Here is a 14027-nt window from a genome sequence, read left to right on the forward strand (position 1 = left end):
CATCCCATCAGAAATCATACAAAATTGTGGTGTGCAAACTATAGACATTTTGACAAAGATTTGCAGAAAGATCTAGCAAACAGGACAGTGGCCCTCTGCATGGACAAAATTGCTAGTAACAATGCTACCAAAGGAAACCGTCAACTAAGCCCCAACTACAGAACTACCAGTCTCATCAGCCATGCAAGTAAAGGTATGCTAAAGGTCCTACTGAACAGACTGAAACTACAGGCTGAAAACATTCTAGCCAAAGAACAGGCAGGTGTCAGGAAGGGATGGAGCACCACAGAACTGATTTTAAATCTGCACATCCTATGTGAGAAGTTTCAACAACACCAGAGAAAAAAATCTGTCACGTTTTTGTTGATTTCAAGAAGAAGAAGAATTTACTTTTATTGTCATTCTTTGTAACCATGCACACTGAACGAAATGTCGATACACCTGACCCGTACAGTTAAACTGTAGTGAGCCGATGCAGCCGCAGCCAAACAGGGCGCCGCCATTTTAGACCCAACTGCTGTGTTGGGAGTCATTAGGTGACCAAACCCCCCAAATCCAACCCTTAATGCCGAGCGCCAAGCAGGGAGGCAATGAGTACCAATGTTGTAAGTCTTAGGTATGACTCGGCCGAGGCTTGAACCAGCGACCCCCCAGTCTCAGAGCGGGCGCCCTACCATCTAGGCTACCGAGCTAGTTAAAAAAACCATGAAGGCGTTCGACAGTATAGCAAGCAGCATTACGGGGCAACATGCAGAAGTACAATATGGGTCAGAAACTACTTCAGACCATTGAACAACTCTATGCCAATCCTAACAGTGCGGTACTTATCAATGTACCATTGGAGCGTGGTTTCGAACCACTGTCGGTGTGAAACAAGGCGGCATTCTCTCTCCAACTGTATTTAACATCTTCCTGATGAGGATCATGTCCGAAGCTCTGGAGCAACATGAAGATATTGTCAGTATTGGGGGACACAACATCACTAACCTCCATTTTGCTGATGATACTGCCAGATCGGCAGGAGACGAACATATTCTCAGAGATCTGGTCAATCACCTGTACAAGGCATCAAGCCAGTATGGGATGGAAATCATCACAGAAAAAAACAAAAGTCATGAGCAACAGTCCCTAAGGTATCACCACAAACGCCACCAACAACCACAGAGACCTAGTGCCTGTCACCAAGTTTAAATATCTTGGATCTGTCATAACCAGAAATCATGGCCAAGATGGCTCAAACCACAGCTTCACATGCCAGACCTTAACCCACCTTGAGGGACAAGAACATAGCTGTGAAATCAAAGATCAGACTCATCCAAGTGCTGGTTACTTCAATTTTCTCTACGCTTGCGAGACATGGACTCTCGCAGCAAAACTGGAAAAGAAAATCCAGGCCAGGGAGATGCGATGCTACAGGAAATCTATAGGCATCAGCCACTTAGCCCATGTGACGAATGAAACGGTGCGCAAGACCATCAGAGGGCACATTGGACCCTACCAAGAACTGTAGTCAACTGTGCGCAGACGCAAACTTCTGTGGTATTGTCACGTCACAAGATCATCAGGACTTACCAAGATTATTCTCCAGGACACAGTCCAAGGGAGGAGGAGAGGAAGACCGAAAAACAACTGGGCCCACAACATTAAGGAATGGACTGGTGTCATGTTTGCCATGACCCAAGAACAGGCCAGGGACCGTCAACAGTTGAGAAGGCTGCCCAGAGTTGCGTCCTTATTGGTGCCCCGACGACCCATGCATATAACAGATCCATGAACCGTGAACACAAAGATACTTTTAATGGCAACTATTCTCCCCAAATGTTATTGTTTTGGGACACGTTTTTGGTATCAACTGTGACCTACTGGATTTGCCATTCAATTCCACTGTAAAATCACGTTACTCTTTTAACTAGAAAAAAACACTTAAAATGTCATGACCAGAACGGAAACAGGACTCACTTGCGTGACGTTTACCACAAGTTTTATTGAAAGAGAGAGAAAGGGCTGCACCCACGATCTGGTGTTCACTGGGCGCGGGAAGCAAATCGCTTTCGTACTCGGATTGTGATCCGAACACGGAAGTGGATCTTCCGTAGCGAGCGATGGCGGTGTCAGGGGCGGAAAACTTGTCGGTAGCCGGGACTGGGAGAGCAAGACGTGGTCGGGGTCGGAAACGAGTCGTAAGCCAGAACGGGAGAGTAGACGTAGTCGGGAACAAAAAGGGGTCGTAAGCCAAGACGGGAGAGCAGACGTGATCGGGATCAAAAAGGGTTGTAGCTGGAGACATACAGGCGCAGAAACGGGATAGGCGGGGGTCAGGGTCGAAAAAGGCTTGACTTGTATAAACAGAGATTCGCAGTCGGACTGACAACAGGGGATTGACAGGACTCGGTTCAAATACTGACAGGGAACCAATCAGGACCCGCGGCAGTTGGCGCCAAATGAGCGGGCACAGGTGATTCACATCGGTAATCATGACATAAAAAGAGCACTTGTGCTGTTTATTCTAGGTTATAACGAGTCAAATTAAATTATTATCAATTACTTAAATACTTGAATGATCCCTGGATCTCAGGATCTGCGTCACCTGCAAAAAAAAGGGTCACATTGTATTCCGGACAAAAGTTCTGCGAAATAATTATTTATTTACATTTCATTTGCAATGAGACATTCTTGAAAAAGCTTCAAAGTCTGTGTGTCTGCCCGTATGTCTGGCGGTACAGGCCCGCATTCATAGCCGACTTTCTGAGAAAATGAATAGGAAACCTAGAGGAGCGGGCCGTGAAAGACCGTGCCTGTCAGTCAGGAGAAACCCTCGGCACTCATGTCCCTGGGAAAAACACTGAGCCATTAATGCCCTGCACCCCTCCCTCATATATATATATACACACCCTTGAATTGGGGGATGGAGCCCTGCCAGCTCGCTGGGGGAAGTGTTGGGAAACTGCGGTCAAAGGGAACCACCCTTCTCACCGTTCCTTAGTCATCCGTCTTTACATTCAGGGCTCCAGTGCTGCTGTTGCCCAAAAAAACAAAAAAACATCTGGCCGCCTTGCCCTGCGGAGCAATATATGCATACAATTACCATATGCAACATTACCGAATTTCCTACATTTGAACCATTACACCAAACATCCTCATCCTCAGAGCGCTATTTATAAATTATTTTATAATTAAAAATAATTTGTTGCACTGTAACTGTTTTTCCTAAACAGAAAACAAATTATATCCTGCTTCTAAAGACCGATACTGCCAGGACCAGAACGGAAACAGGACCCAATTGCGTGACGTTTACCACAAGTTTTATTGAAAGAAAGAGGAAGGGCTGAGCCCACGATCCGGTGTTCGCTGGACGCGGGAAGCAAGTCGCTCTCGTACTTGGATGTTGATCTGAACACGGAAGTGGATCTTCCCTAGCGAGCGAGGGACAGAAAAAACGGGTCGGTAGCCGGAACTGGGAGAGCAAGGCGTGGTCTACGTCGGAAGCGAGTTGTAAGCCAGAACGGGAGAGTAGAAGTACTCAGGATCAAAAATGGGTCTTAAGCCGAGACGGGAGAGCAGACATGGTCGGGATCAAAACGGGTCGTAGCCAGAGACATACGGGAGCAAAAACGGGACAGGCAGGAGCCAGGGTCGAAAAAGGCTTGCCTTGTAGAAACAGAGGTTCGCAGACGGACTGGAAACAGGAGATTGACAGGACTGGGTTTAAGTAGGGACAGGGAGTAAATCAGAACCCGCAGCAGTTGGCGCCAAATAAGCGGGCACAGGTGAATCACATCGGTAATCATGACAGATACCTAATATAATACTCTACACCAGCGAGGTACTTGTTTGGTGAGGCACAGTCAGATGTACAAAGAAATGAACTTAAAGCTGATTTAACAATTGATTGGCAGAGCAAGAAAGTAGTATATAGTGTAAACATAAAACACTTGTTTTTGTCTTAACTTATTAATGAAGTCTACGTGCTGCTTCTTTTGAATGAAAGCATCAATAGATGTGAATTATGAAAAAATGTCCACGCAACAAAAAAAAATGACTGGATGTCTTGACTTGCTGAAAGCTTGGTAATACTATCACTAATTCTATTGTTTGGGGCTGAAGTGTGCGCCAAATCGGAAACCTTGGTATCACTATCTCTCTCTGCCATGAGGCAAGATAATTACATGCCTCACTCGACATGTCCAAACGCCAAGCACAGTAATTTGTTAAATGCTAATAGTATTAACAAAAACTTTAAATATAATGTGAGAATTTAACAACATTGAAAAGAAATTTAAAAAATTGTGTCAAGAACCGGAACAAGACCCAAATGCGTGACGTTTCTCACACAACCCTTTTATTTTACGGGAAAGGGGAGTCGCGCAAGTTAGGCAGCAGTCTGGCGTGGAATGATAGGAAGCCAGAGGCCGACGCGATCAATACCAATTGCCCGAGCAGATAGCGGACAGATGGGGTCGATACCAGACAGGGCGGGACAGACAGGATTGATATCAAAACAGGATATCGAAATTAAACAGGACAAACTAGACGGGAATGAAACTGGAAACCAATATTAAACAGAACGGAATAAAAGGGAACCATACTGGACAGGAAATAACAACAGGAAACAGGACCGAGGTTCGTTGACGGAATGGCAAAGGAAGAATGAGAGCACTGAGCTTAGATAGACGGAAAGCCAATCTGTCAACGAGCTGCAGATGGTGCCACATGGGCGGGGGCCAATTGGGCGCCATGGCAACCATGACAAATTGTTAAGTTAAATGAGGAAGAACATAAATACTGAATAATTTTAACATTTAATATATTTCACATTTTACGTTTCCATGTTGCCAGGTGAGGCACAGGTCATCTGTATGTCACTGTTCTACACATTTTTTCACAGCAAAAAAAAAAGATGATACAGTTTTCTTAAATTTTCGCGCTCGTTTGGCGCCAGCTGCTGCTAGTTGCCTGATTGATTCCCCATCTATTTATACCCAGTACGCCAGTTACTCCTAGTCAGTCCATCAGCGAACATCTGCATACGCAAGGCAAGCACTTTGACACTGGCTCCCGTCGGTCCCGTTTTCAACTGTATTCCACTCGTCTGTTCCTGATTCCCCGTTTGTCTCAGGCTATTGAACCGTTTTGTCCTTTTGACCACGCTCTGATCTCCAGTTCCGGCTAACGACCTGTTTTTGACCACCGACCACGCCCTGATCTCCCGCCCTGGGATACCCACTTCCGCATTCTGATCACTTTCCGATCCCAGGAGCACCTTGCTTCACCCGTCCAGTGAGCGCCGGATTGCTGGCGTTTTTTTCCTCAATATCCTAATAAACTTTTGAGTGAAACGTTACGCGTTTGGGTCTACCGTTTCTCCTGGTTTTGACAAAAAAATCCTTTAAAATATATTAAAGTATTTATTATTAAGATCAGAAAATTACTTGAAATTGCACAAAAACAGCACGCTTTCCTCTCGTTATTTTCTGCATTTAAACTTAATAGCAAACACTCGTTTGTGTTTAAAAACTTCCTATCTGGAAATGTATTTAGTAATGCGCACGAGCGCGCTCTCAAGTGTATTTTCGAACGCACGCTCCCGATTGTGTCCAGTAGATGGTGACCGCGTGCCATCGAGGTTCCTTCGAGTGGCTTAGACTCATCTGTACTTGGTGTTCTAATTTAGGGGTGTCCAACTCATATGAGTTCGGAGGCCTCATGGTAGAAAGAATCGTTTGCAAGGGATCCGGACGAGTAGATTAAAGAGAAAGAAAGAGAGAGGGGTACAGAAAGAGTGAAACAAAGGCAAAGAGAGAGAGAGAGAGAGAGAGAGAGAGAGAGAGAGAGAGAGAGGAGAGGAGAGAGAGAGAGACAGACAGAGAGAGAGAGAAAGAGAGAGAGAGAGAGAGAGAGAGAGAGAGAGAGAGAGAGAGAGAGAGAGAGAGAGAGAGAGAGAGAGAGAGAGAGAGAGAGAGAGAGAGAGAGAGAAATACAGCTCCAGTTTCTTTGGGAGTGGCCCCTGGCTTTGGCGACATAAAGTGTACATATCTAAAACTGTAGCTCATTTTCCTCTTGCGCTTATCTCATTGTTGTCTCACGGCCCGAATACACGTTTGACACCTGTGTTCTAACTCATATGCAGTACATCACATATTGTTATTATAAATACATATTTGTTGTCATAACACACAAAAATACACATCTAAACATAAACTAACTCAAATAAGACCCGTTCATGTGCACGTTTATCTCCTTTCTTGAGCGGGAGCGCGCGCGCTCCATGGCGTACTCGACGTCGTACGTGCGCGTCCCCGAAGAATCTGTGACCAAGATGGCGTGTCCACCCGGATCGAGTAAGCTCACTTTTCTTTTCTTTTTACCACCCGCTGTCCTAACTTTCACGTGTTCTTTTGCTTTTAGGTTTCTCGCTTCTTAAAATATCAAATATGAGGAAATGACAGTTAAACAGGCTAAAGTGTTTCTTTCACTCCTTTCCCCCGCGTTGGCACTCGATAGCTTAGCGACTAGCAGAACTGGCCGCCAACCTTTATGGGGAGATCAGGGAATTTCGAGCTGAATCAAAATTGTCTTTAAGAATAAAATAAAAATAAAAATCAACATTATCGTCCTTTCTGTGATTTCATTCCTGCGCTTAGCCATGTATTGCTACCTCAGTCCGTCTGGGAAAGAAAAACGAAGCGTCCGATCGTATTCAGTCATGTATATTCAATGCATTTGATATTCAAAGAGTCATTAACCTCGTCTTGAATATTAATAAAGTCGGTGTTGGTTAACATGAAACACTTTTGTGCAAATAAAAGACTCAGACTTGACAAAAATCCAAAAGTTTCTCGAGAAAGTCGGAAAGTTGGGTTCAATGCATTCACGTCAACAAAAGGAATCCACCCACCGAAAACTGGTTTAAAAGACTTATGAAGACATCCTTATTTGTTCTGAAACAATGTATTTTTAAAGTCCTTTGGGAAGATAACTGGGCAAAATTTGGGCCACGTTCAATGGGCTAAACTAAATCACAACTAAAACCGACCAGACGAGACCTGAACTTGAATTCAAAATGTCTTCATTGTCATTGATAACAAAGCAATTAATAACAACTAAGGGAACATTGTTTACAACGAGATAATACGTGGAACTGTTGGATAAACATGTAATAAAGGACTTAAAAAACCTAAAGGATAGACAATATTCACAACATAGGGCTAGTAGACTAGACAAAGTTGTTATTGCATCAGAAAATAGTTCAATAGTTCAAAATAATGCAATGACATATAGCAGCAACAATGTGCAAAAATGAAACTAAAGAAATAGAAAATGAATATACATTTTGTCTGTACATAAGCAATACATTTTTTTTCAAAGCATTGTGTGCCTGTTCATGCTCGAAATCAAACATCCAAAAGACATCCAGTTCTGTGTGGGATATCGCTAATTTGGGACTGCAAGTAACTTCATTGACATGTACAGTAATAATAATCTTACAGTTTTGACATATGTCTTACTTTTTAGTGTGTATTTCCACAAAGCACCGCTTGTTTTGGATGTTGAATTTTGGAAAAATCTGGTCTGGTCCATTTTAGACATAATTTAGTCGGATGATAGAACAAATTTTGTCCCAAACAAGTAGTCGTCTTGTTTACCTCATCCGATGTCTTCTAAAAGTGTCTTGCAAATAGTTCTTCTCAGCTTTCACTTTTCAATTAAATACAAAAAAATGTCTTTCCGCCTTAACTTCAGCGTTTTATTCTGTTTTATTTAGACAGTTTTTGCTGGCCGAGATAGATATATATATATATGATATATATATATATATATATATATATATATATATATATATATATATATATATATATATATATATATATTTTTTTTTTTTTTTACCTATTTCTTAAACATTTGGCATTTTCTTGAGTATTTGTCATCGGAAGGCTTCCTCATAAAAGACAACCTAACTCACTAACAATACCTGCAATGGATACAGTATGAAATTATACATTTCAATAAATAATTCCTCCTATTTGAACACTTGGGTCAATGTCAATGAACTAAGGTGGTGAACCACTTGATGCCCTTAATGTAAAAGTCTGGAAGAGTGTCAAATGACAAGCAGGGATGGAACGAATGGTAAATACAGTATTCCTGTCAGAAAACTTTTTCCCCAACTCTCTTGAATATTGTGGACTAAACTTGTGTCTAAACCATAACACTGGAAAAATAGGATCACACAATAGAAAACATTTTGCCAAGCCTATTTATTTGTTTTGTTATGTTTGTTTGTTTGGATCCCTCAACCACTGATGTGGAGCTCTATGATGAATCCGATCCTTGTTGGATTTCTGGTCTGGGTAGCTCTACTTGGATCACCGATATTTCCACTCGTCCACAGTTTCGAGGAATTTTAAATTTATCCATCCACCTTCTGTACTGCCTATCCTCAGTAGGGTCACGGTGGGTGCTGAAACATAAATATGATATAATATATAGGTTCCGGGGGCATGGGATCAAATCCAGCTACCAGCCTTCCTGTGCGGAGTTGGCATGTTTTCCCTGTACTTGCGTGGGTTTCCTTCGGGCACTCCGGTTTTCTCTCCCATTCCAAAAAACATGCATGTCAGGTTAATTGGCTCGTCCAAACTGTCCCTAGGTGTGAATGAGCGAGTGACTTGTCTGTCCCTGTGTGCCCTGCCACTGGCTGGCGAGCAGTTGAGGGTGTCCCCTGCCCACTGTCAGAAGATAGCTGTGATGGGCTCCAGCACCCTTGCACCCCTACTGAGGATGAGCGGTGCAGATAACGGATGGCTATTTATTTGTATATCCCTTAATCACAAGAAGACATCAAATATTAAAAAGTGATTTAAAATCTAAATTAAATGTTATAATCCGTAACATGAGGAGTGTTTTTGTGTGTGCATCAAATCAACCTTTTAAACTACAAAGACAAACAGAAAAAAACTTGGCTTGGCATTTGTATATTTTTGAAACAATTATGTAGCATTTATCTCTATATAAACTCATCCCTGCATGTAATTCCTTCATCATGTTGCCTTTCTAGAACACTCAAAAATATTTCCTTTTTATGTAAAGATGTCGTAGTTCCTCGCAATTTTCGACTGCTGGAAGAACTCGATGATGGTCAAAAAGGAGTTGGAGATGGCACGGTTAGTTGGGGCTTGGTCAATGATGACGATATGACCCTCACTCACTGGAATGCTACTATCATTGGGCCTCCTAAGGTGAGATCTCTCCGTGTTCTTTAAATGTGTTTAACATTTCAGTACTGATATGTTCATTGTAAGTATTTACAATTTACCTCTGTGAGTATTAACACTGTGATGTTTTTGTAGACTGCTTACGAAGGCAGAATATACGGTCTGAAAATCGAATGCGGACCCAGATACCCAGATCATCCTCCTCATGTGCGTTTTTTGCACAAGATCAATATGATTGGAGTACATTCTTCGAATGGTGTTGTAAGTATGCATGTTTTTCAACCTCACCAGCTCCCACTTATACTAAAATGTTTTCTTTTTTTTTCTTCTTCTTGATAACTAACTCAAAAGCATTATTTTACTCTCACTAGTTAACTACCTGTTGGATTTGTATGTAATGAATATGTTTGACACTGTCTTCATGTTTAGAACCAAAATATATCAATAAATAGTACTGGTAAATTATTAAGGAAAATAAGTGAATCAACATCACACCCTGCTCATAAAACAGGGTAGAAAATCATTTGACAACAGTTATGCAGTCAAACGAGGTGTGTCTTCTTAACAGTATGACATCAAACATGTAATTGATTGGTTAACTGTAATAGAAGTGACCGTGCTTCTGGATGTCATTGTGTGTGTGTGTCACAGAAAAAATGGACCAGAGAGAAATGTGCAGGTAGAGGTATTTGAAGGACTTAAAAAAATATATGACCTGTATTCCACCATCCTAACATTACGGAAGCCCAAATGACGATTTTGCTAAGATAGCACTTAAAGGTCACTTCACTTCCTCAGCTGAACCTTGCATGTGATGATCGCAGAGTCCTGTGATACAAGATTTTTCAACTTTTTTCCTCACTGTTTACTGCTCGAGCTACTCATATTAACCATTTGTCTACATGACTCATCACTAGTTTTTTTTTTTGTTAACTGCTACGTGTAGATAAAACTTTCTTCGTTATTGTTATCAATAACAATGAAGACTATTCTAATTCTAATTACTCTTCTTGCACAGCTGGTCGTGCAAGTGACCATTGCCAAGTTCCATGATTCAGGGTCCTGAAGCTTGATAAATTCTGCTAAAATATTTGATTAGGGGGTGGCACAGCGAATGAGTGGTTGGCTTGTCCACAGCACAGTTTTGAGGTCATGGGATCAAATCCAGCTACCAACCTTACTGTGCGGAGTTTGCATGTTCTCCTCGTGCTTGCGTGGGTTTCCTCCGGGGGCTCCAGTTTACTCCCACATTCCAAATACCATGCATGTCAAGTTAATTGGCCGGTCCAAATTGTCCCGAGGTGTGAATGAGCGAGCTAGTTGTCTGTCCCTGTGTGCCCTGCGACTGGCTGGCAACCAGTTCAGGGTGTCCCCTGCCCACTGCCTGAAAAGAGCTGGAATGGGCTCCAGCACCCCTTTGACCCTACTGAGGATAAGCGTTGCAGATAATGGATGGAAATTTTACTAAGATGCTTAAGTTAGTTACTGATGCCGCTTGGGGTGTAGCCACCTTGCTTGGTATTTTGTAGTCTCTCGCCGGGGTTAACATCATCTTTCATGTCCCGTCACTGGCTGGAATACATTCTTGCTCAATCAAGAGACTATCGATATAGGCTTCCGAATTTTGCAAAATGGCATTCAACAGGCTTCTATGATGTGTCTTCTTTAAACACACGCATCAGCTCTATTTCAAGCTACAACAATCTCGAGCGGTGAATTATTACACACTCTTATTTTAATGCAGTGTTTCTTTAATTTTCTGTTGAACCCCCAGGGAAAAAAAAAACCTCTCGTGCCATCCAAGCACATTTCGCCGAAAAAACTCAAGCGGTTTATCAGCATGGTTGGGGCGTAATGTCTTATACTCAATCAAGGCCATAACGTATAAATAAATTTTCAGAAGCATTGTCCCTGAGTGCCAATACATAAAAAACCTCATGTCGGTTCCTGTATCCAGCGATTGAAAGTGTTGGTGATCCACATGGTGAGAAGGCGCAGTGAAAGAAAACCGTGTGGTCAGAGTAGCGAAGATATGGATAAGTACTTAAAGCTAATTTTTATTCTGAAAAAGTTGACAAAGTCACTTCGTCATCAGCAGGGCAGAGAGGGATGACGTTTTGTACATGTCTCCAGGAAAGCGTTTGCCATGGTGACCAAAATTGTGTGATTACGTCACCCGAAATATCGGGCGCTGAAAAGTTCTTGCAAAGTTCATGCATCGTCCACGCATAAGATGAGTGTTCTAGCAATAAAATGTTATTTTGCAAACTAAGCAATTTTGTGTTCATGTAAAGCAATGTATAGATATTGGAGGTATCACAAATGCAAAAAAAAGCACCGAAGTGAAAGTTCTACTTGAAATGCATCCTTTCACAAAAAGCTGTATTTCTCAGACCTTTCTTTGGAAATCTGTATTTTCAAGAAACTTGTCAATGTTCAACTGTTGGGAACTAAACAATGGTAAAAGCTAGAAACATACTTTTTTCTAATGAAAGATGAGGGTTGAAGATTTTATATATATTATATGCCCATATAGCTACAGAACTAAATAAGTGAAAATGGCTGGCACTGACTTTCTGCATTTGAGAGAAACGTTTGGCATAGAAGACTTTGGTTATATACTTGGCTTCGTGCTGTCAACATTTTTAGACACAGAGCATTGGTCTTTTCTCGTCGCAGGCGCTACATACAATTAGTCATATTTCCTCGTCTCTTCTTCGGGAACAGACTTCCATTTGTCTCTATCTATCTAGTCTAGTCAACTCATGTTTATTTGTATAGCCCTTAATCACAAAGAGTCTCAAAGGGCTGCATAGACCACAGATTATTGCAAACCACATACTAATATTACACCATCACCTGATCTAAGACCTACATGAGGGCAAATAATACACAGATATTGTCAGCATAAAATATAGGTTATTCATATGCTATAGAGTAGAAGTGTGTTTTAAGCTTAGATTGAAACAGTTCCACTGAGGTTGTAGATCGAATATCAGGGGGAAGAGCATTCCACAGCATCGGGGCCCGAATGGAGAACGCTCTTGAACCTGCGGATCTCTTCTTGGCTTTTGGGATCCATAGTAGACCAGCGTTTTCAGAGCGAAGGTTCCAGACCAGAACATAGGGGGAAATTATATCTGAAAGATATGAGGGAGCAAGTCCATGCATGATTTTGTATACTACCAACAGAACCTTTAAATCATATCTTAAGCTAACAGGGAGCCAATGCAGGTTAGCTAAAATCGAGGTAATGTGATCAAACTTTCTTGTCTTAGTTAAAAGCCTCGCTGCAGCATTTTGTACCAGCTGAAGGCTCTTGATCTTCCTATTTAGGAAAAGCAAATGGTTGTGTCCCACTCATTGAATTTGTATGATAAACCAAGTCATCGTGTGGTTTGGATTAAAATTGGGTTTTGATTAAACGTAAATGTTCCCTCATTATATGCATAAGCCTAAAGCGTCTAATATTTTCTGTTCTTCGCAGGTGGACATCAAGGCACTGCCCTGCCTTAGCAGATGGAAAAACTCTTGCACATTGCGGATGGTGCTCACGGAGCTCAAACAACAAATGACAATGAAAGAGAACTACAAGCTATCCCAGCCGCCTGAGGGCCAAATGTACAACTGATGTATCTGTTCTTTCCAGTCACACACATCCATGCACATGTACACGCAATCTCATTCCACATACTCAACACTGGCTTTACCACTTCCACAATATGTGCTTAACACATTTTGTCCAAATTCCTTCATCTGGTACCTTATTGGACAGCAAGGATAATATACGGGCGTCTTCTTCACCCAGCGCCCAGTTTCCCACTGAGACTACTCTCCAAAATACTTTTCATTATGATTGTTTTTGGCCTATTATTGTGCAGCCTTATTATTATCTATTGAATTCGGATTTTTTTTAGGTAAAACTGTTAGATGAATGCCCTGGTGAGAAAGGTAAATTATGTTGACCAGCAAGGGTATTCAAATTATTTCAAGATTTTTTTTTTTTAAATATTATTCTTTTATTAAATATTATTCTTTTACTTTTTGCTATGTATTCCCATGTCACATTTTTAAAAAAAATATAAATCTTGAAAGGGAGCACCAACTCGATGCAAACCCAATGATGTGAATGAGTAGCTCGTCCTTCACCAGCGCGGTTTTGAACGATAGTACGACAAACTGTCGTGTGATGTAAAAGTGATGATACATTCAAGTTGAGAGAAACCTTTGGGACAGGAAGGGACTCCTTTGTGGAGACTTTTGCAGAGACCCGTCGACGTGTTTGGAATTTTTACTGATGGCCGCTTCGCAGTGACTTGTTCTGACTTTTCTTTCTATGTTCTTGTCCTTTTTTGCGGGTTCTCCTTTTTTGGTTCCCTTGAGTTTGTGGGCTGACCTGAAGTAGTCGAGGGCCCACTGAGCAATGTATGGCTTTGGATGTTTATTTTATAAGAGGGAAAATTAATCAGGGTAACGGGGACCTGTTGCATGTTTTTGTTTTGAATTAAATGTTACTTTTGCACTTTGTGTAATGTGATGTTCCAAGCAGAGTGTAAATGGTTCGACCCAAAAAAAAGACTGGAAAGAAAATAACTCAACAAATAATTTTTTTTTAAACCCTAACAAAACCCCAAAAACGACCCCAAAAACATTTCAGTCATTTTTGGGGTTGTTTTTTTTTAAGGGTTGTTTTTGTGATGTTCTAAGAATGTAAATGATAACACCTAAGAAAACGATTTTACAAGGGACCAAAAAAAAGACCAAAACAAATTAAAAATGAGACAAAAACTACCCCAAGAAAACGACCTAAAAATA

General features: G+C 41.5%; 1 protein-coding gene across 1 annotated transcript; it reads left to right on the forward strand.

Annotated features, from left to right (window-relative positions):
• Positions 1–6176: 6176 nt before the first annotated feature.
• LOC148363787 (ubiquitin-conjugating enzyme E2 variant 2-like) lies at positions 6177–13734 on the forward strand. Its single transcript, XM_088337830.1, has 4 exons — positions 6177–6338; positions 9088–9236; positions 9348–9473; positions 12700–13734. The coding sequence occupies exons 1-4, from the start codon at positions 6221–6223 to the stop codon at positions 12841–12843; spliced, it is 537 nt and encodes a 178-aa protein (XP_088193956.1). The 5' UTR covers positions 6177–6220; the 3' UTR covers positions 12844–13734.
• The last annotated feature ends 293 nt before the right edge of the window (positions 13735–14027 follow it).

This window comes from Urocampus carinirostris, chromosome 6 (assembly GCF_059441175.1).
Source record: "Urocampus carinirostris isolate Australia breed hairy pipefish chromosome 6, RoL_Ucar_1.0, whole genome shotgun sequence".
Classification (NCBI taxonomy): Eukaryota; Metazoa; Chordata; class Actinopteri; order Syngnathiformes; family Syngnathidae; genus Urocampus; species Urocampus carinirostris.